The sequence below is a fragment of the Panthera leo genome, chromosome D3 (assembly GCF_018350215.1).
Source record: "Panthera leo isolate Ple1 chromosome D3, P.leo_Ple1_pat1.1, whole genome shotgun sequence".
NCBI lineage: Eukaryota > Metazoa > Chordata > Mammalia > Carnivora > Felidae > Panthera > Panthera leo.
In genome coordinates this window covers 40375504-40399212 of record NC_056690.1, presented here as the reverse complement: position 1 = coordinate 40399212, position 23709 = coordinate 40375504, and the positions used below count along the sequence as shown (strand labels likewise).

The window sequence follows — 23709 nt, the reverse complement described above, 5'->3', positions numbered from 1 at the left end:
ACCAACTAGAGCAATGTTGTCCAATAGCATTTTCCACCATGATGGGAATGTTTTATATCTGTTTGTCCCATAGGGTAAACACCAGCCACGTGTGACTGCTGAGCACTAGCAATGTGGCTATTGTGACTGAGGAACTGAATTTTGTGTTATTTCACTTTAATTAATGTAAATTTAAATAGCCACCTGTGGCTAGTGGCTACCATGTTGGACAGTAGAGAACTAGACCATGTGATTTAAAAGGAACGCTAAGGGCCATCTACTCGGATTTCCTTCCCCCTGTTCCTGACACGTTTATCCAGCCTCTCAGTACACATTAGAAAAAAAAAAAAAAAAAAAAAGAAGTTTCTTTACTTATTTTGAGAAAGAGAGAGAGAGAGAGGGAGAGAGAATCCCAAGCAGGCCACACCGTCAGCCCAGAGTCTGATGTGGGGCTTGAACTCACCAACCACGAGGCTGTGACCTGAGCCAAAACCAAGAGTCAGATGCTTAATCTCCTGAGCCCGAGGCCCAGGAGCCCCGTCGTCACACGTGTTTAAGAAGCTCTTCTCCTGACTTGGGATCTGATGCCTTTGTTGGGAAAAAAGTCTCCCTACTCTTAACAGTAGCATCTTCAGGTGTACGTCCTGGGGATACAGGTGGGTTTTGGTGTAATGTACTCATTCATTATTCCCTGGAGACATCTCTTGATATGCTCTCTCGGGGCTCCTCTTGTGCCTGTGAACTTTTAGGTCTCCAAGGGTATCTCAGTTACATCTCAGGTGAGAACTGAGATCTCAGGTGCATCTCAGTTCTCTGGGTGCAGAGTGTTGCACTGCCAGCCACAGAATCTTGGAGATCCCGTTGTGCTGGCTTGTGGCTGAGCTGAGCACAAGAGGCAGGATGGCTGTGAGGATGCCCTCCCTCTCCACCAGTGCTCTGCTCTCTGTCCAGATTTCTTCTCCAAGGCCCGGGCAGCCCCACTGCCTCTGGGGCCAGCAGCCTGGTTGTTGGGCTCAGCCTGGTTGGTGTCTGATGCCTCCTGTGCCCCTCTGGGGTGTCTTCCCCTGCTCTTTCTTATTCTCATGCCATTGCTCATCCTTAAAAATGCTGCCCAGAGAGTTAAATTTGGGGTTTGGCCTCCAGGGTAAACCGTCTCCTTCATCTTTGGGAAATATGAGTATTTTAGGGAAAAAAAAAATTATTCTATATCGTCTTCTCCACTAGAGACTAAATCCTGTCCTCCATTTACCTATTTTCACCAGCTGGGTGAAAATTTCACCAGCCATCTTATCTGTACTGTTCCTCCATTTACCTCCATTTACCTCCATTTACCTATTTTCACCAGCCATCTTATCTGTACTGGTCCTTTCCCCAAACTGGTCTTTCCTTTCCCATGTTTATCTAGGCCCCTCTCCCAGATTTCAGTCTGGGTCACACAGTTGGCAAATAGGTCTTGGTTGAAGGAAAAGCTTGTTGAAAATGGCAGTTCTATTAAATCACTTAACAAAAATTTTTATTATACACCTGTGATCTAGATAATACAAAGGACTACATATTTTGATAGTTGGGTGGAGCTCTTGGTTGGAGCTGAGAAATACAACACTACATTCTATTCATCCATTAATCTAATTAAATGAAATTAAATTGGCATGGTTTAATTTTAGTGAATTCATTTCTTACAAGTCCCCATTAAGTGAATAATTAACATTTCATTCTTATGTCTGGGGGTATTTTAGAAAATACTGAACCAAGAGAAAGTGGAGGCTGCAGAATATATTAAGACTGTATCCATTACTTTAAATGAACTTCATCTGGGCTTAAACAAAGAGGAAAGTGCATGAAGTAAGGGCTTGCTAGAACACTGAATTGCCTGCAGTGAGATACATGTACATGAGGAGAAATCCAAAATGAGCTGAGAAGTGGGAGAATACAGACTACATTGACTTCCAAGTTCATAACTGAGGATGGCACCTTTTATCCTGATGCATTTCTGAAGTCTGACCCCTCTGTATTGTTACCTATTATAAGAATTTAGCTTAAACTCTACTAACATACCCTAACAGCATATGTTTCTTGGATATACACAGCCACCTCTAAGGTGGTACATGAGTGCTTTGCATTGTATATTATATGACTCCCTTAATTCAGTGATATGCTCATAGGTAATTAAGAAGCGTTCTAAAGATAGACCTTTAGAGAAACTTATCTTTTCCTTGAGACCTAGAGTAGTAGTTTGACAAATAGTAAAACTAGTGAACTTCTTAAAGATTTAGTTAACGATCTGGGTTATATGGAGCTCGTGCACCAAGCAGAATTCTGGCTCACAATACACCTGAGAAATATCACTCCGGTCTCCCAAAAGGACAACATGTAAAGTCACAGTGACTTATAGAGGAATTGGGTTTGGGGATTCCTAGTTCATTTCCTCATCATTTCAGTGAAATTACTTCTTTTTTTTTTTTTTAATTTTTTTTTTTAATGTTTATTTATTTTTGAGACAGAGAGAGACAGAGCATGAACGGGGGAGGGGCAGAGAGAGAGGGAGACACAGAATCGGAAGCAGGCCCCAGGCTCTGAGCCATCAGCCCAGAGCCCGACGCGGGGCTCCAACTCACGGACCGTGAGATCGTGACCTGAGCCGAAGTCGGCCGCCCAACCGACTGAGCCACCCAGGCGCCCCACAGTGAAATTACTTCTTATGGAAGCAAACATCCCTACATTAAAGCAAGCAGAGGATATTAAATGGGCATTTCATACCACATTTATTTGGACATAACTTTCCAGTGTTACTAACAACACCATTAACTACAATCAGGTTGGCAGTCTCAAGGGATCAGTAGTGTTGTTTCCTGTTGAAACAAATGATTCATCAAAACAGCCTTGAGAGATGGCTGTTTCATGGATTGAGGTACGATTTTCCAGTTACATGAAACGATACTGTGCTACTACAATTTAGCAATTTATATATCTGACTTTGTAAACAAATCTCGCATGTTCCTTGCTTTCTAACATGGCCACTTTCCAAACTAGACTTATGTTTATACCCAATCATAAAGACAGAATCTGTGTTTTCATCATTAGTTGATCATTTTTAAAATTGTTATTAAAAGAGATGCTCGTGAAGAAACAACCCTCCAGGAAAAGAACAAAGGGCACAGTCACAAAGTTTAGAGGCAGGACATGCTGGAAAGTGAACAGATTTTGGAATCAGAGCAGGGCTTAAATCTCCGTTATGTCCCTTACTAGTGGGATAATCTTGAGCAAATTAATTACCCCCATTTTGTGTGTAATGCAGGTCTGAGAAGTTACCCCAGTAACTTTGAGAAATAAGGGCAATATATATGAAGCATAGGCCGATAGAACTTTCTCAATATATTATGGTCCCTTTCCTCCTCCGCCTTCTCCTTTATCTTCTCATTGCCATCATTCATTATCACACGGAAGCACATCTGGCAGGTACTGAACATGAGAAGATGCTCAGTTCGGTGCTGTGGAAAGGAATCAAGGGCCCTGTGTGTTCTTCAAAATGTCAGTTCCTCTCTCTGGGTCACAGATGAGGAAGAAGGTAGGAGGGTGACAGATGCATTTGTCCATCAAAGCCAAGAAGTGATTGGAAAGTGTGGCTCAATCGGGAGCTCTGGGTGCGCCACGATCAGCTGTTGTTTTCATGCGCGGGGCACCAGACTGCAGCCTGGGAGAGCTGTCGCTGCTAATTAAACTTCCCAATGTTGGGATAGCTACCTGACATTGTTCTGACTTTTATCAGGACAGTGGATCAAGGGGGAAGGGATTTGGATTGGAATCTTCCTATTCTTGCCTCTGTTTTAAACGGTTGTATCAAGTTTGCTGTCTATGAACAAGGGAGCCCATGGTTCAAAAGCATAAAAAGCCCTGGGCTAACTGGCCGTTCAAGTTCTTCCTGACACCTGCTTCTATCGACTGACTGCGTGTGCTCCCTGGGAGTTGATAAGGAAGAAAGGCACAACGAGATGCACTCTCCAGAAACTCTAGCAGCAGACTAAACCACAACCAAATTAGACCCAGTTCCTGGAGTGGGAAAAGGAGGGGCGGGGCAGGCAGCAGAGTTTCTCCAGCGTCCAGAATACCAAGACAAATGAATGCCTCGTGCTACGTGGTTGAGGAGCGCTCACACACGGGGTAAGAGGAACTGAGGAAGACTTGCTTTGCCGCGCTGCTTCTGGACTGCTCTCTACAACTGAAGAGCGATGAGAGTGCCAGTTAGTTTCTCTAGGCCTCAGTTTCCTCCTTGTAAGCGTGATTTTGGGGTCGTCTCCCATTCCCAGTTACATAATAGCTACCTAAAAAAATCGGGGAAGAAAAGACAAGAAAGGAAGAAAGAGAAGAAGAAAAAGAAAGGAACAGGAGAAAACACAGCTAAGCCCCATTCTCTCTGCTCAGTAGGATGCAGGGGATGGGGTGTGTGTGTGAAAGTAGGAAGCAGTATAATTAACCTCACATATCTGATTTCCGAGGGTTACTGCGGTAAGATCGGTGAAGGACGTTATTAAGGTCTTGCCTAGCATGCGTACGGTCTTCTAGGGAGATCCATAATATCACTCTGGGAGATGGGGTGATATTTATGAGGACAGGGCACAGAGGACAAGCAAGGTCAGTCTGGAGGAGAAATGAGGATGTAGTTTCCAACTTCCTACCACGGAGTAGGAATTGGTTATCTAGATTTACCAATGGAATCTAATAAATAACAGTTGGCTTTGGGATTTTTTTTTTTTTAAAGCAGCATGAAAAGTCAAAATATGTATTTTTAAAGAAGCGTGAAAGCTCATAGGAGACATTTTTGATCGATTGTTCAGTTCATGAGATCATCTGGCGTGAAATAAAGTGTTTCTTTTTCTGTGCAGTGATTGCATAAGCCAAATATGGCAGAGCGACCTACACGATAATTTTCGGCCTATGGATCTGATTTTTTACAAGCCTCACCACACACCCCTCACAGAGGGTTCTTGTTTTTGGTGGATTTGTTTCACCTTCTTTATGAAAGCCTTCAAGAGAAGGCAGCAAGCAGGAAAATCAGCTATTTATAGGCTTTTTTTTTGACGAAAAGTGTCTGCTCAGCGTGCCATGGAACACTTCCAAGCGGTGGGAGAACAGGAAACTATCTAAAATCAACTAGAAGGCTGGAGGAGTGTTACGGGGGAAAGATTCTTACAGGGGAATCATTTTCAGAAAGCTTAGGTTTCATTTGCAAACAAATGACAGTTACTTTCACCGACACCCCCCGAGTTACCAAAGAGCCCGCTAAACTTGTACTAGTTGAGGAAAGAAGACGACGAAGAAAAGACATGACTTCTCCAGAGATTATAAGCAGCTGGGATTTTTAATGGAACTTAAAAGGGGCGCCACTCTCTGTATCTATTTACTGCCGGAGGGGCCACAGGTCAGACCAGTGTGCATGTAGAACAGTTTTGCTGGTAGGTGGCCTATGTGTAGCTGGCTTCAGAGGGTGGGGAGGATTAATCTGGGACTTTGGGCATGAGCAAGGAAGACAGACGGACCAGGGCCTGTTGTCACTGCTAGCATTAGTGGAGGAACTCCCACTTCTCAAAGTTGCTCTGCTGGGAACACTCCTCGGAAAAACCCGGAAAAAGTCGTTACGGGAGGCAAGTGGCTAGAGCCCCCTCGTAGACAAGCTTCCACAGCCATTGCTGTGAATGAAACTCGTCCTGTTGAGTTAGCCAAAGCTGCCCGGAATTAGGCGGTCTTGACAGACTTAAGACACGAAAGCAAAAGCAGGTCTTCTCTGAAGCACCTAAAGCTTCGGGAAGCCAGAGGAAATGCGTTCCGTTGGCAAATATAAGCCATGGGAAAACCTGACCCGCTGAGGCTGGGCTATCAAAAGATTGACCCTTGGTGATCTTTGCATCTGCAGGCAAAAGCCTCACGTGTTTCGTTGGAACACGGGTGAAGAAGCCTTAAACGTCCACTGGGACACTGGGAGAGGGCTTTCCTTTACCAGGAAATCAGATATGCTCGTCCTAACCCTGGTTTAATAAAAGTTGGGTGAGGCTAAATAGAAGACAGTGGTGTGGTACGGGGAACCCATGAAGAAGCCGTGAAGCATTTTGATATCTGAAGGTCTGGAAACTCAAAACATTTCACACTATTTTTTCCCACATTAGAAATTAATTTTTTCCCGAAGACCTGAACAAACATAGGACTCATATCATTAGGCCCATTTTACAGACACAGAAATGGAAGTACGGACGAAGGGAGACCAAAATCATGTTGGAAGTCAGCAGCAATGGTAAAATTCATGGAACGCCCGAAGCCCGTGTTTTCATCTGTTAGACTCTACTGCCCCCTTCAGTAAATAAGATGATAAATGTAGGCTGATCGTTCCCTAGAGTCGGGTTAAAGTGTGGCTCTTAGGTTGATCTCGGTGTGGGAATCACCCAGCACTATAGAATCAAACTCTCTCGGGTTGACGTCAGAAATCTTTATTTTATAGACACTTTAAAGGTGATTCTTGCGCACGCAAAGTTAAGGAAACATTGCCCTAAATATTCAACGATGGGGCAAGTGGCTACATGTATATACGATTCTATACATATGGCCACAGCTTTGTTAACAATTTTTTTAATGTTTATTTAGTTTTCAGAGAGGGATACAGAGTGCGAGTGGGCGGTGGTGGCAGAGAGAGAGGGAGACACAGAACCTGAAGGAGGCTCTGGGCTCTGGGCTGTCAGCACAGAGACGGATGTGGGGCTCGAACTCGTGAACTGTGAGATCATGACCTGAGCCGAAGTTGGACGCTTCGCTGACGGAGCCACCCAGGCGCCCCTACGGTAACAATTTTCATACTAGGGAAGGTAAGGTGGGAAGTGTGGGATGCTTGCTACCAAGATAGTGTAAGACACCAGAGAGAAGTACGTTGGGCTCCGAGTCCCAGGGCTCTGAGTGTAGTGCTTAAAGATTACATATCCAAACATGGGGCATGTCTGCCCCATTTGCCCTCCTTTGGTACATGAGTCACTCATAATGAAACCACAGAGACGCAGGAGGGACCGATGGGGATAATAGGAGAAACAGACCTATTTCTATTTGTTAGAAATTAAAAATATACCACTCTGCCCTTTGTAACCACAGAATTACAAATTGCAGGTAATTATTTAGTTACCAACAGTTTTCATCACTTGTAAATCTTTTAAGCCACAAACGTGATTCGGATCTCACTTTGAGATCAGTTCTTTTTTCCCTTTGCCTCCTTGGGCCTTGACCTCACTGCCTTAAAAGGATGTAGGAAGGATGGATAAGCTATTCTTTGAAAAGGGCCTTAAAGGTTTTCACAGATGTGTGAAACATCATGGGAAAAAGAACAGGGCTGTCGCTGGGCAGTGAGCCTGCTGGTCTCAGTCCCCTACCGACAAGATGACTGATCTTATATCAGTCAAGGTGTCTCCCTAAGGTTTATTTTTGTCATTTTTAGAAAGAGTGACTTCGACTAAATACTCTCAAAGAATTCTTCCATATGGTGATTGTTAGATGAGAAATACGTCGATAGGAAGATGTTATGTCCGCCTTTCAGGAAGAAGTTTTAAAGGAGAAGGTCTACCAGATGGCCTTCCAAAAGGGGTTCTAAAATGCTAAAACTATTATTTTTCTGAAAAACAAAAAACAAAACCTGCTCGATTCTTTACCTACCTTAAGGTTTTAGGGACCGTAGGGTAAAATTCGGGAGGAGTTACACGATTCTGAAGGTCTATATTAAACAGTGGAAGGAAAAAGAAAAAAACAAGTGGAGAAATCGTTTCCTTTCATTGTTGTTGGATGTCTCTTTGTAGGAAAGGTTTTTACCCTCATACCAGTGAAGCAAGACGTCCCTAACTGGTTTCTACTAATGGTCCGAGGTGAAGTTCAATATAATCATTGTAAAGGCAAAATAATGAGTTGTCTAGTGAGAGCTTTGGGAAAGCTGATCCCCTACTCTGTAGTCATTCTTATATGGATATCGTGAAATTGTGTGTTTGAAATGGATCTTATGTCATGAATCAGAGATCAGAGAAAGCATATACATATAAATGCAAATTTTGAAGTATGAGTCCAGGGATGTTTATGCAGATGCAATGTGTATGTGTGGACCTGTACACATGCGTACTACAGACAGTAACTCTGGACTCCACATAATTCTGCTTCATAGACAGTTCTGTGATATCAAAAGACTGAATCTGTGGGAAATTTCCTAGTTCCGTGAGAACAATGAGTAGAAAGTTTGCCTGAGAGAATAGTGACTTAATGTACACGAAAGAAAAGATCTACCTGTCTAGAAAACTCATTTTGCAAATGTAATTAGAAGTCTCTTTATCTTGGAAATGGAAACAAGGTAGGGCATGTTGCTTAACTTTAGGGAAAAAAAAACACGTCAGTTTTTAAAGATAGTTTTACATATTCTTACACTGAAAAGACCGGAGAATCAGAATTTCTTTGGCCATCAGTGTTCTCCAAGGGGGGTAGGGGAAGAGTTAAAAAAAATACCAGAAACAAATAATTGGTCAGAAGCGACAGAAGGAGTGAGACGATATGCTTCTCCTTACACTGTATTCCCTCCTTTACCTTTGTTAATTGTATAACAGCAGTGAATTCATTCTTATATGTTTATCTTTTAGCTAGAGAGAGGACTGGGTTGAAGGAGACTAAATCATTCATTGAGAAAAATTAGAGCACAACCCCCCCACCCCCATTGCAGTTTCAGTCTAAGAATTTATAAAAAACATTTAAATATGCATTTACAAAAATAAAGTAAAAAAATGTTCCCTGTTCCATAATGTGTGTTCCAAGTGGCAGTTACCAGGGGCAGAACCTAATGATAGGGGATGGTCAAGATGATCTTGAGAAGCGGATAAATGAGCTCTGGATGGGAAGTTATACAGCCATGTTATTTTTATCCAGTGGGAAAAGTTATGGATTCAAAGGTTCAAATGAGTAATAAAAATCAGTGAGGTCACATAACTCTTCATGGCTATCATTAATAGTAACCTGGTTTTACCTGAAAAGGCCAATTTTAATTTTTCTCTACCAAGCTACCTCCTGGCAAATGACAGAAAAAAATCTGACCAAGAGGTATTATAGTTTGAACCATGTGAAGCTTCTGGGTTTCAGTTGTTTAGACCTATAAAGATGGAATTTCTCCATGATTCAGTGGGCACAATAACCTGCTAAGAGAGGTTGTTGCCTTTGAACTTAAAGCAAAATGGTTAAAACCTAATCTAATCACCAAATCAAAGCCAGCTTGGTAATATTGCATGTATTTTTTAGTAGTCCCTATAAAATCTCAAACAAAAGACCAATGTGTTCTACCACTCACAAATCACCGTTCCTGTAAAGTTGTATAAAGCTACGATCTCAAGTAGACAAGAGATTATGGATGAATCTTTCTGTACAGAATATGAATGATTACTTTGAGTTTTTGCCATCAATTTACTTCCAAGCAACCTGTTTTCTAAGGAGGATAGAGAATGAGGAAAAAAAGTCCACTGGCCACTAAGAGATCCAGGGCTAGTTTTTCTCTTATTTTGTGCTAACCAGAGGTATGCCTTCCTTTATTAGATTGGACTCTGATTGGAAAACATGTCTTGTGAAACCTTTGATTATGCTAACAAAGCACCTTAGAATAGTGAAATCGCAATCCAAGAATCATGAAGTTTCTTTAACAGCTTTCAGGAAGGATTTCCTATTTCTTTTTTTGAGCTTCTTTCGACTACCACTGACTCTTCTCTCACAGTGCTTTGCCAATTGTCTCCCCCACATCTCCACTATTATTTGGATATGGGCAATAGTGAGAATTAGACTCAGAGAATTACCAGGATTCTGCTAGCTGCACACTTTATTCTATGGTCAAAGTTAGGATCAGACAGGAGCAACCTTATTTTTCCATTAACAAAGAGGACACCTTTACTAAGATCAGTAAAAAATAGGGAGAAGACTTTGCAAGCCAAGTAGGAAATACATTCAAGAATCTTGACACTCCTTGCTGGATTATTAAGGCCATTTAAATTAAAAATAAAGAAAATGATCAGTTCATGTAGTTGACAGGTTTTGTTTTTTTTTTTTTTAAAGGCAGCAAGGAAACATTACAGTAACCAAGTAACCAAAGTCACTAGCAGAATTGCTCAGCACTGTCACACACTTAATATAAAGTAGTTTTAATTGATTTAATATAATTTAAATTGTTCCAAAACGAAAGGAAAGAAAACCTCAGCCGGGGAAGGAAAACTCCCACTAGGCAAAGACTGACATAATCTTGAACAAAATTTCGAAAATTAGTTGTACTTGCACTGAAAAAAATCCTGGGTTCATGCTTGTTATGAATGATTCTTCAGTGGTTTTTTTTTTTTTTTTTTTTTTTGTGGAGTCTAATTTAACCAACAGATAAAAAAGAAAGAAGGAAAGAAGGAAAGAAAGAAGGAAGGAGGGAAGGAAGGAGGGAGGGAAGAAAGGAAGGAAGGAAAGGAAGAAGGAAAGAAAGAAAGAAAAAAAGAAAGAAAGAAAGAAAGAAAGAAAGAAAGAAAGAAAAAGAAAGAAAGAAAGAAAGAAAAGGAAAAAAAACAAAAACAAAAGCAAAAAACTCCAACCATCCAGAAATTTTAATTTTGCAAAGGAACAGTAAGCATTTAGGATCCTTGCCTGGAAAACAACCGATCACATTTCAATCACTAGCCACGCAATGTCCTCTAATAGAACCTAGCACCTTAGATCAACTGTGTCAATGAAAGATTTTACGAAGCCTCTGTGACACAGATTTGTCAGGTATCCAATATCTCAACCTGTTTCTTACCATCTCTACATGCATTAATTTATTAGCTCTTTCAGTCTTTCTAGCTACTATTTACAGAAGAAATAAATGAACAAAAACTATCCCCCCCCCACCCCGGCAAAACCCCCACTCAAACCAAAAACACACTCTCACCAAATACAAAGTAATAAAAGAGTTGTACCCAAACCTGGTCAGTCCTTCCATTTCTTGAAACTTGCACACAAACTGAAGAAACCCACTCAGCCTTAAAAAGGTCGATCATTTCTCTCTCCTAAAATTTCATCTCTGAGAGTGGCTTTCTTTCTCCGTCTCTGTCTTGCTCTCTCTCTCCCTCTCTCTCTGTGTGTCTCTACTTCTACCGGGGAGAGCGTTTTGTTTCCCTTTTCCTGTTTCTGCTGCTGGATGAATGCAAAATACATGATTGAAGGGATTTTTTTTTTTTCAGGTTAACAGTTGGAAATCTAAAATCTTGCTCTTCTGAATGGCTTTATATGCTAGTCACTCAACACTTAACGTTCACATAAAGAAGCATATACAGAACCAAGAATCCTGCTTTTCTAAAGCAAAACAAAACAACCACAAAAACTCCTTTTATTCCTTTGAGCCCATTCTTATTTTATTTACTTAACTATTAGCACTTACCCGGAGATGTGCCATAAATGCTCTATTCCAAATGTATAAAAGCCAACCACATCTCAACTGAGAATTAAACAGTTTTAATGTCTTCAAATCCATGTCCCTGCTCCAAACCCTGATACAGTCACTGGCAGCGGTACAAGATTCTAAACAGCAGACATCTGATTCTTGACATTTAAAAATAACAATATTGGGGGGAAAGAAAAGGGAGTCTTTTTTTTTTTTATTAACTACAAACAGCTTGTGAGTGAGCACATACCACAATCGACTGTATTAACCGGGTCTTGCAATAATTTCAAGCTACAGGACTTTATTTCTAAATCCACGTCAGACAGAGGCCAAATACCTACAGACTTCTCACTTTCTGTATAACCGTGGCAATGGCCGAAGTTAAATTAATTTCAAGAGATAGTTTTATAAGGAGAAAATCAGGGCTTTGCTAGTATTTACATTCTATTAGTGGTGAATAGTGATTTAACTTTTGTGCAGTCTTGAATCCAATTGGGGACATATCAATCATTCTGTCGCTTGTCTAAGATGGGTCACATTTCATGTACGTGTATTCTCAACTGTAGGCACAAATAACAAGTCAAAGGAACACATACATTTGCTACAGAAGAAAACAGGTAATAAAATGAAAATGAAACGCATTTCTTTCGGTTTCTGGAGCACATTTTAGACATAGATCTGGGATCAAGTCTTAGCTCTTTTACTCACTATCTAAGCATTGCTTGGTAAGTGATTTAATCTTTCATGCCTTAGTTTAGTCATCTGTAAAACTGGAGTAAATAGTAATACGTTACGAAGTTATTTCAGGTACTAAATGAGATACTGTGTCATTTCTGGCACACAACAGGTATTTGATATATGCCACTTCCTCCCTCTGTTTTATATCTGGAAGGGGTAGGGGTTCGACACGGTAACTAGAAAAATCCAGGCTATGAAGCCAGATGAATCTGTTCTGACCCTCCATGTTGTCGCATACTGTGTCGGTAGGTAAATTACTTAACCTGATTTACTAAATCTCAGTCTCTTCAACTGTAAAATACCACACAGAGTTTGACAGGGCAAATGAGATAATATTGGGAAAACATGTACGTTTGGTAGGTATTTATTAAATGAGAGTTTCCAGGCCTCATAACTCTTAAAAGTCACTCTCATGAGTACTCTTCATATGTAACTAAGGAGTTTAAAAATGTGAACTCAGATCACAGATCTTCTAGACCAAATGCCTCATGTTATGGCAGCGGAAGGAGACCCAGAGAGCTGAGATGATAATTCCAAGCCATATCACTAGGTAGTAAGTGATCACTAACTAGTTAGTGGCAAACAGGGACTAGAACATAGACCCTCTCCTTTGAAGTTCAATGCTTTGTCCACTAAACTTTGTGAGGCTGAAGTCAGACACATCTGTAGATCCAGTTTCAATATTAGTTGGTAATTAAGACAATACAACTGGAAAGAACACCCCCCCCCCCCACCCCCTACACACACACACTTTTCTTTATTTCCCCAAATTTGTTTCTAAGAATGAGCTTGTCAATGAAATTATTCCAGGGGAACTGGCAGGGTCTGGCTACACCTGTCTTTCTGAGAAAAGCTCCAGCGGGACTGCGGAGTCTCTGTTTCCTCTAAAGCAAGGAGAGAGACGGAGAGAATGTCCAGCTCGGGGAGTTTCCTGTTCTCCTTCCTCCCCCTGTGAATGTCCAGCTCCTTCTTCTCCTTCTTCACAGGAACCCTTTAATTTTTGGCACACTGGCTGGGAAGAACATGCTGTTCTACATTTAGTTTATCTGCCAGGCACACTACCTGCTCACACTGAATTTTTTTTCCAGTCTGAAAGTTTCACACAGAATAAGAGCTCAACAAATGTCAATATTTATTAAAGAAGTTGTGCTTTTGGGCTCAGTTTATATTTAAAGGGTTTACCTAGCTTGGTTCAGCATTAATTATTTTCCAATGTAGGATAGAAAATATTAATATTTTTCAGTCTTCCAATAACTTCAGAATTAAAAACAAAGGTCCTCTGGGTAACAAAGTCAGATTAGCTGTTGCTCTGGGGACGAAGGGAAGGAAATGGGATTGGGGAAGGTATATATGTGATCCATTGTAATTAATGTTTTATTTCTCTAGTTGGGTTATGTATGACTGAGCATTTGTTTTCTTATTATTTTTCTTTATACCTCTCTATAAGCCTCAAACATTTCATTATAAAACCGGCTTAGAATAAGGTAAATAACTTCAAAATAGAATTTCCAAATCTTTCTAATATGAGATGTGATAATGCTATGATACTAAATCTCATACTTAAATCTTTAAGCTTTCATTCTCATTTTATGGAAAAGCTTTTAGTCATAATATGTTTACCCTACAGACTTTCTGTCTCCTGTTCACCATTTTCATGCCCTTGATTCCAGGGAAAGAGCTATTTTGCATGAAGTAGAGATAAGCCTAACTCTTGGGTCTTCAACATATTGGCCATGAGGCTTTCAATCACTTGATATTTCTAAATGTTTCCTCTCTTGTAAAAACAGAATATTATTATATCAAGCTCTCAGGATTATTTTGAAAATTCAATGAAACAACAAATGTGGAACATTTGCTACAGTATCTGGTACACAGTAGATTTTCAATCAAAATCAGTTTCCTTCTTTCTTTCCTTATCCTTCCACTTTTCACCACTACTGGAGCCTTTACCCATCCTTTCTTCAGGACAGATGTTCTAGTCAAAATACTTTATTCTAGGTGGTGGGTAAGATTGTCACGGTCATTTCTATCAATTAAGTGACTTGGATTTGATCCTACCTCTAAACGAACAGTATAACAGTATAACCCACTAGGCCTTTACCTCTCTTTGAATCTAGTTTTTTATATGCTGAATGAGGAGGTTGGATTAGATGTACTGTTTAGCTCTGAAATTCCATGAATAGTTCTTGATGACTTAACTCATCCAGCAACATTATAGTAAATGAGGCAATACCTCATTTACTTTCAGTGGGAGAAACTGACCACGTGATTGTGTGCTCTTTGTGAAAACACCCACACGTTGGTGGCTTCTGAACGCTGGGATGTCCTTGCCCAGTGACTGCCAGCCTGGCATATTCACAGGGCTTGGTAGAGGCATTCTCAAGGCAGCCAGGTTTGCAAGGAGGAATTCAGAGAGCAAAAAGTTGAATTTCTCAGTGGAAGACTGTTTTTCTTGCATTTTTTCTTCAGATGAGAGTGGGAACTGATTATGTCCTGCCTTTGCAGTCCAGGAAAAAGTTTTTTAAAAAGATGGGCATCCCAGGAGACGAGAGAGGAAAAAAAAAGACACCGTGAAAAGGAAAAATCAGAGGGTCCTTCTTAGGGAGGGTTATATCTTGGGAAAAAGGAAAAATCAGAGTGTCCTTCTTAGGGAGGGTTATATCTTGGGAAAAATGACAATACTAGATAGAGGGGTGGGGGCGGGGGAGAGATAAAGACTCCATGTAGATTCCGTGAATGGAAGGGTAGTAGGAAAGAAGAAAAGGAGCGGGTTGCCTTGGATCTGTACGTGCGTGGGATTCACACGCCGACACTAATTGCATTTTATTGTGTGGATGCTTTCCCCCCGCTTTTCCTTTTCTTCTCTGTTGTCCCGGGTCTCTGCAGGTGCACTTGTCAGGTCCCCAAACTGGCTCTATCTCTACCTCCTCAGCATCCAGGGCATTATCCCGATTCCCTGTGCTCCGGGGGTGGGAGTGTGGTTAGTGTTGGCGGTGGTGCTAACAATTGTGATGGTGAAGATACAGATCAAGATTCCCCAATAGCTTAAGGCAGAATTTAACAATAATAATAAAAAAAAAAAACAACCCAACACAAACCTCTCGATGGATCCTATTAAACTGTTTCCAGAATTTAAAAGACCATTGTCGACTTTTGTAAAAAGGTGGATTTATTTTAAAATTCTGGGTAGACTCCCCCTTCCTCTGCTCCCTATCCCATGTTCTCTGAGACAAAAGAGGAACCCGAATCATTAATAACTCCGCGCCTTTCTGCAGGCGTGCTTTTCTAGAGCGGTTTTCTATCTCAAGATAACTGGATGAAGTCGGTGGCAGTTTTGTTTCCTGAGAGGAGCAGTTGGCCAGAGAAATGCCTCACAATTTGCTCAGGCTCATGCAGACAAGACTAGGACCCAGGAGAAAACACCACACAATCAGCCGGTACAATTTCTAAGCACCCATCACTCGACATAAATGGTACCTGAAGGTACTGGCAGGAGCGCTCTTGCTGACAGGACTCTGACTTCACCATGGCCTGGTCCATGTTAACCGACGCTTTCTGGTACACCTCCCTGGCGCGGCTCACGGTCAGGGTGGAGGACCAGGCGCTCTTCTTCAGGAGCGGCGCGTCCAGGTTGACGGGCAGGTTGGCACAGGTGGAGCACTTGACGTCGTTGTTACTCCGGGAGGCCTTGACCGCCTGCTCGCTGATGGTGTTGTAGGCCTCCATGAAGTACTGCGAGGCCGAGCGGTCGGGGCACCTGCCCATGGTCATCACTCCCGAGGGCGCGTGGTAGATGCACACGTCGCCGTCCAGGTTGTCGTCGGAGCTCCACCAGCCCGGGGAGGCGTTGGCGCGGGCCTTGGGGTCTGCGCGCCGCTCCTTGCTCTTGCTGCGCTTGCCGTACCTCCCCGTCTGCGCCTCGTCGGGGCTGGCTTTGCCCCCGTTGACGCTGCCCTTGGACGGCCCCTCCAGGGAGTGCGACTTGGTGAAGAGCTTCTGGACCGAGTGGACCAGGTGGCGGATGCGGCCGGGGCTGTCGCTGCGGTGCTCCACGGCCGTGCGCTTGTACTGCAGCGTGTGGTAGCCATCCCGGCTGAGCGGCAGCTGCCTCTCAAACTGGTCCAGGAGGTTGGCGGGGATGCGGTTGGCCTTGGCGGCCAGCGTGCGGGGCACCAGGGCGCACTCGTCCTTCAGCTCCTGCTGCGAGGTGTAGTGCCTGCGCGGGAAGGTGCTGCTGGCCAGCGGGTCGCTGAACGGGCCCACGCACTCGGCCTGGAAGGAGTTCCGCTGAGTGTAGTAGGGGTGGTCGGCCGGGTGGTGCTCCAGCGGGCTCAGCAGGTAGGGCTTGCGGTCCGAGTGGTGCGACAGCGAGTCGCAGGCCGCGTCGCAGGTGACCCCGTGGTGGTGGCTGCGGCTGCCCGATAACCCTTTCATTGCTGATGGGCGGCAGCCTCGGGGGTCATGGACACCCCGTGGTTAGGTTCCACACCCCGTCTTGCGCAGAGACCTGGGGGCAAGGAAGAACAAGAGAGGGCAAAGGGTTAACGCTTCGGTCGGTGAGGAGATGTGGCTCTTTTGAGCGCCCTGCTACTGGGTTGGTTTTCTGGCAGAAGAACTCATCGCTGTCCTTGAAAGCCGCTTTAATGCCTTGTTGGAAAGGCTCGAGCATCGGTGTAGGGCAGGGAGAGCCAACTGCAGTCAGGGACCCGGAGGTGGGGGGCGGGGGGTGAAAGCTAGTAAACCCAGAAAAGGAACCTATGAAAATGCTAAATGGTTTTAAAATTATTGGAAAGCACCCCCCCCCTCCCTCCAGGATTCCAGTAACTGGAGATATCTTTCCTTGGCTTCTCTGGGTTTCGTCTTAACTGTCTGTTAATTGTGAAGCGTGATCACCCGAAGGGCTCAGTTTCTCTGGGAAGCCTTTGCTGATACCCCTTGCAGAGAGAATTAGTTCCCCTCTGTGTTTCCATGGCATCTATAACGCCACTCTCTCAGCTCCTATGCAATCGTTTGTCTCAGGCATTCACCTGCTACTTTAGTTCCTTCCTCGCAGGCCTGCTTACCTCTCAGTCACCTTTCTAGCCCCCTACCTAGCCCCAAGCCGGCTCTGTAAACACACAGTAAGCGCTCCGTTAATGTAAGTAAGATAAATGTGGGCGGAAAAAAAAATAAGAGAAGCCACTGGCCCTTTATAACTTGGGGGCGTATCTTTCGATCTTCTGTCACGTGCTTTCTGGTTAGAGTTCTGTAGTAACAATCACAGCTCACAAATACCGCCTGTGCCTCACCCCCCAAACCCAAACACCACAGTAATTAGAATGGAAAACAGTAATGGTGACAAATAAATCAGAGCTGTAGAGGAAAATCTGCCTTTGTATTAAAAAAATTTTTTTGGGGGTGTTTATTTATTTATTTTGGGATAGAGAGAGAGTGAGCAGGGGAGGGGCGGAGAGAGAAAGAGAGAGAGAGAATCCCAAGCAGGTTCCATACTGTTAGCACAGAGCTCGACGTAGGGCTCGATCCCACGAACCGTGAGATCATGACCTGAGCTGAAATCAAGAGTCGGGTGCTTAACTGACTAAGCCACCCGGGCGCCCGTGCCCCTGTATTTCTGTCATTAGAGGGATCAAGAGCTTCCCATTAGCAAACAGAGAGCAGTTGAAGGATAAGCTTGAATTGGCTAGTTTGAATATCATGGCATCGCCTTTTCCTGGTTTAAAGGTTTCTGGTTAAATGTTCACAAGTGATAGTGAGATGGCCAAGGGAAAGGCCCTAGAAATGTTCCCAAGGACACGAAGGACCTGGGCCCGAGGGTCAGCCCTGCTGTTCCACAGGGCAGAGTATTTTCTCTGGGCTCCAACTTCTTTGGTAGTTGACTGAATTCCTATTAACAGCCTGTTTTGTTTGTTTGTTTGTTTTTAAGCTTCTTATAGTACAAAACTTGTCATAATAAGACTTGTCCTGAGAAGCCAGCATGACGATCCAAAATATCACTAATGTCATTTCAGATGATATTCAGACAGGGAGAGATAAATGGTTTAAGTTAAAAACATCCACAACAAAATAAAACACACACACATGGTCTAATGAAGAAAAATGCACACTTTTGACAGGTAAGGTCTTGTCTATCCCACGGGCTGTCTGGTATGTGGGAGCTCCCGACAATGTTGAAAATCTCTATCCAGGGTCTAAGCCTCCCCTTTTTTCTCCTCATCTCTCACTTCCTACATAAATGGCTTAGCAAAACTGATGGAGGGTTTTAATCACCAGAGTCTTTTAAAATGGGTTAGCCTACTAAATTATAAGCTCCTTGAGGGTAGGGACTATGTTTTACCCATCCAGTATCCAGCAAATACCTGGCTGATCGTGGGAACTCAGCAAAATATTTATTCGATGAATTACTGCATCGATGCATCAGTGCAAAATTTCTCGGTGTGGCCCAGACTGTGATTCGAGTCATGTGTACTGAGTGGAAATATGACTTGCGGCAAGGGAAGGGTCACGCTCAGGGAAGGGCCCATCTCATGGGCATTCTGGGGACCGGTGGTTTCAGAGTTTGGGAGGAGGCAGGCAGGTGAATATGTCTTCTGCCGCTGTGAGCCTTTGACTGTTGACCCTCCACAGCCCAGCAGAGAACACCCCACCTCTGGAAATTCTACCTGCTGTGAAGGCAAAGCTGAGGGGCCTGCCCAGCCCTGCCGATTACAGGATGCCTAGACAGAAGACAGTCTGTCTGAAGGACAGAAAGAAACTGACACCTGAAGAGACAAAAAGGAAAGAAGGACCCATGATACTTGTGGGTCAGGAAGAGCCTGGAAATCAAAACTTGTCCATTGAAGAGAGACTAGTGAAGGAGATTGCTGCATAAGATACTTTGGGCTGCTTTGTATGACGTTATGATCCTATGATCAGGTTGTGGCAAAGAGGGATTTAAGAGGGTTAAATACGTGTTTTTGGCAAAACAGCGGTACTGACTAATTTAGATGGAAAAATCCATTGCATGAGGGAGTCTCTCTCTACAAAACAGGTCCTGTTGAAGACATTTTTGCCTTTTAAATATGAACTTAAAGATTAAAAAAACAAAAATAACAGCCCAGGAGGGTTATAGTCACATAAAAAGTCTTATGATTACACATAATAGAATCTCAGTATATAAAATAATAATGAAATGATGCCTCAGAATTTCCTTCTGAAGCAGGCGGGTCTTGGGTAGATACTTTCTGCTAAGTAAAATGTGAAACTGGCAAGAGCTGAAAACATAAATTATATACATTTACTCTAAAATGAACAGAATTATTTGAATTCTTATTCAATATTTTGTTATTTTTAATATGCCCACAGCATTTTACATAAGATGATGTTACCAGAGGACAGGCAGAGGGAATGAAGAGATTTTGCAAAACCATTAATGAAGAATGAAATGATGTAACCAATGATAATATTTGTAAATTCAACATACACAGCATGATTTTTACTAAAATGGAAGTGAGTCATTTTCAGGATAGAGTCAAACACTTACATTTTCTCAGAGGGTAATAAATTGCATCAAGGATAAGTAAGTTAGCTTTCCTCCTTCTTAATATTTGTAAAAGGATACTGAGATCTTAATCCCCTTTCTCTGTGATATGGGCAAATCAGGCCATGAAAAAATGGCAATAAGCAATCATAAACATTTCTAAGTGCTCAATCTATCTTTCTGGTCAAGGCCAAATAAACAACTTCACACCCTGGCACAGATTAAATATAGAAAAATATCTGTTTTATTTTTTGATAGAGAATCTTACATTCTCTTCTATTCTCCTGTCATTTAAAAAGGACGATTGATCAATTTGTGATTATAAAGTAAAGCAACCACTGCTAGGAATTTACCCAAGTGGTACAGGAGTGCTGATGCATAGGGGCACCTGTACCCCAATGTTTATAGCAGCACTTTCAACAATAGCCAAATTATGGAAAGAGCCTAAATGTCCATCGACTGATGAATGGATAAAGAAATTGTGGTTTATATACACAATGGAATACTACATGGCACTGAGAAAAGAATGAAATCTGGCCCTTTGTGGCAACGTGGGTGGAACTGGAGAGTGTTAGGCTAAGTGAAATAAGTCATACAGAGAAAAGACAGATACCATATGTTTTCACTCCTATGTGGATCCTGAGAAACTTAACAGAAGACCATGGGGGAGGGGAAGGAAAAAAAAGTTAGGGAGGGAGGGAGCCAAACCATAAGAGACCCTTAAAAACTGAGAACAATCTGAGGGTTGATGGGGGGTGGGAGGGAGGGGAGGGTGGGTGATGGGCATTGAGGAGGGCACCTGCTGGGATGAGCACTGGGTGTTGTATGGAAACCAATGTGACAATTAATTTCATCTTAAAAAAAAAATAAAGTAAAGCAACACATTTGGTGACTTGCGGGGGAGTGGAGACAGATGATCTAAAGCCCTCAATGGTTCAGCAATTGCTGGGGGCACCTGCTCTTCCTTCTCTCGTTCTTCCTTTTCCTTGCTCTTAAACTCCCTTTCCACACACTTCCTTCTGCCACTTCTTTCTTCCCCTCACCTATTAAGGTTTATAAGTGGCATCCATGGACAATGCTCGCTCCATCCTGCAGTGTAACTGGGAAGAATTAACTGAGCATCCCTCATGCGCAGGCAACTAAGTGCACACAGCAAATCCCTAATGGCCAAAAGGCTTATGATGTGCTCAGAGAGACATGACCTAGCCATGAAAAAAGAGGAATAACCGTTCTTATTATCTTCTGTATTCTTGGAAAAGGAAGCTGCTAGGCCCCGAATTAGATTTTAAGTGGCCATAAAAGATTTCTCAAAATAGAAAGGAATATTGCCTTCCATGCCTTCTCTTTTGGAGCGAGGGTGGGGAGTGTAGGTCAATATGCCTCCGTGAGGGTTTCTATGACTACAGTGATCATCTCTCATATATTATTTTTGTTCAGTATGACTTCAAAATTGTGTTTTGTTGTCCTCCTAGGTTTGATGTGACTGTCAGACCGGATGTCCTGATTTTTGACTTGGAGAATTTCTTGACTATATTGGCCACCGTGAGATGAGCTCTGAGTGTGAGAGGCGCCTGGTTTTCACAGAGTTTCACAGAGTTCCCACACCTGGAGCAGAAGCACTGCTGCACCGATGATGACTGAAGCAAGAACGATCCGGCTCCGGAAAGGAAATTCTCAAGGTAGGTAATTTATTAGGCCCGAGGGAAAAACAAACAAACCACGTATTGGAAGATGCTGACAAGGGGAAAACAGTCTTGCAAAGTTGGCAAGTCCCTATTTCATTTTGATTTCTGTGCGTGTCTTTATTTAGAGCTGCTGTTCTTGATTTTTCTTTACATGCAGATAGAAGAACTCGGGGCACCTGAGTGGCTCACTCGGTGGAGCGTCTGACTCTTGATTTCAGCTCAGGTCATGATCCCAGGGTCATGGGATTGAGCCCCATGTCAGAGACTACTTGAGATTCTCTCTCTCTTCCTCCCTCTGTCCCTCTCTCCCACTTGCTCTGTCTCTCTCTCAAATAAATAAGATGAAAAAAAATTTAAAAAAGGAAAAAGAAGAACCAAGTTAAGGGCTTCTATTCTCTCACTCGGGGAAGACTGATAGCCAGGCCATCATGACTCACTTTAGGAAGAGCAATGCTGGGGACCCTGCCCAGGAGAATAGGGAACACTGTGTTCTTGTCTGGGGAGACATCAGGACTGAAGAAATCTCCACAAATCTTTTCAGGGTCAAGTGGCCTTTTTGGCTTTCCTCCATGTGACCTGCCCATGCCAGGTTGTAACCTTCAACGGAAGAGAAAGAAAGGATTCCCTTATGGAAGAGTATAAAGTAGTCGCAGAATAATGACTATGTCTCCCAGTCTCCCTACGTGTGCAGAGGTGACTAATTCTGGCTATTGGAGTATAATTGGAAACGGCGGAATGTGCAGTTTCTGGAAAATGTCTCTAAAGCGAAAGGCATACCCTTCTTTACCCCTTCCTCGGCCGGCCTGCCGACAGGCCGGGAGGCGTAAGTTGCTGTGGGAGCACCACAAGATCAAGGGCCTGGCCACAGTGGAGTGCCATTGCAGCCCCGCTCTGCATCTCTATCTTTGTCTCCGCCACTGTTATTTAATTTTCTGACACTGGCATCTAACCTATCTCTAATTGGGATGGGCAGTCAAGGCCAAATCCCGAGGAGCTTTTGTAAGCAATCCTTGTACCCAGGACTTGACTTTACAGGTGGTGGTATTCCACGAGAGCGTCTTAAACCGAGCAGTGACATGGCCAGCCACGTGCTAAAGATTTCCCTGGCTGGGGCTCGAGGCTATTTAGGGTGGAGAGAGGCAAGAAAAACCTAAAAGAAGCAGTTTGTTCTTGCTGGGGCAGTTCAGGAGGAGGCTGAGAAGGAGGAAAGGGCACCTCCAAGGAGGGTGAGAAGGTGGCCTGCTGGGGCAGTGCCACCCACTGCAGACCTCCTCGCTTGCACGCCTGCGTCTCCCCCACAGTCTAAACACGCAGGGCACTCTTTTGCGCGCAGAGCAAAATCCTATGCGATACGGACGCAGCTGTTTAACAGCAATTTTTTTATTCTGTTAATAATAAATCCCAATTCTGTGGGGTTTGAGAAGGAAGAACGTTATGAATGCTCAATGGGCTTATGATTTTAAATAAACAGTTGTTTAAAAAAGAAAATAAAGGAATGGTTCTCACTAATGTACTACTGAGAAACAAAGCCATGCCATTTTGGGGTAAAAGTAAACAGAAAACAGAGAGGTGTGAGGGTGAGTGAACATTGCCCAAAGGCCCGCTTTTCAGATACTCTCTGACCTGAAATTGTAGCTGCACAAAACAACTGAATGCCCTTCTCTCAAATTTTCAGACTTGCCTGCTTGAAGATTTGCATGCGTTCTATACTTAAAACCATACGAATGCCGTGAGAGCACCTTTGAGTAAGCATGGTTGGAGATACACCAGTTGCATCACTCAGAGTACAATGCTTCGGCATTTTGTGCTAAGCCAGAGAAGCAGAATGTGTTCTGGCTTTTCCATTAATGCTAATTGCTATCCCAATCATCTGCAATTGGATTTTGTTTGTGAATACCTCCTTCAGCCAGTCTGCGTCTCCAAATAAATGCCTTTTGAGCATTTCCCTTTCAAAAGACATGATATTGTACAAAAAACAATACAAAACAAAAAAAGCAACATGTCAAACCTCCTCCCATTTGGTCACAGTAGGTAGTGCAATTACAACGGCCTTTGTCTTCATACAAAGCTTTTAAAAAGTAGTTTCACTTCGACTTTTGAGCATGAAAAGGTGGAGGGTGATATTTCTTGAGAAAATGGTTAGTTATCATTCATATTGGTATATATTTATTGCTGGTTGAGTAAAATCTCATAGAACACAGGAGGGGGTTTTTGAGGCAGTGCATTATTATTATTATTATTATTGTTATTTAATGTTTTATTTATTTTTGAAAGAGAGAGAGAGAGAGAGGGAGAGAGAGAACGAGCGGGGGAGGGGCAGAGAGAGACAGTGACACAGAATCTGAAGCAGGCTCCAG

General features: G+C 42.9%; 1 protein-coding gene across 1 annotated transcript in view; it reads right to left on the bottom strand.

The window, feature by feature from the left end:
• DLGAP1 (DLG associated protein 1) overlaps window positions 1-23709 on the bottom strand; it is an 884156-nt gene that overhangs the window by 307579 nt on the left and 552868 nt on the right. The window contains exon 4 of the mRNA XM_042911414.1: window positions 15629-16658. Within this exon, the coding sequence (XP_042767348.1) occupies window positions 15629-16585 (957 nt within the window). The 5' untranslated portion in view covers window positions 16586-16658. The remainder of the gene's footprint in view (window positions 1-15628; window positions 16659-23709) is intronic.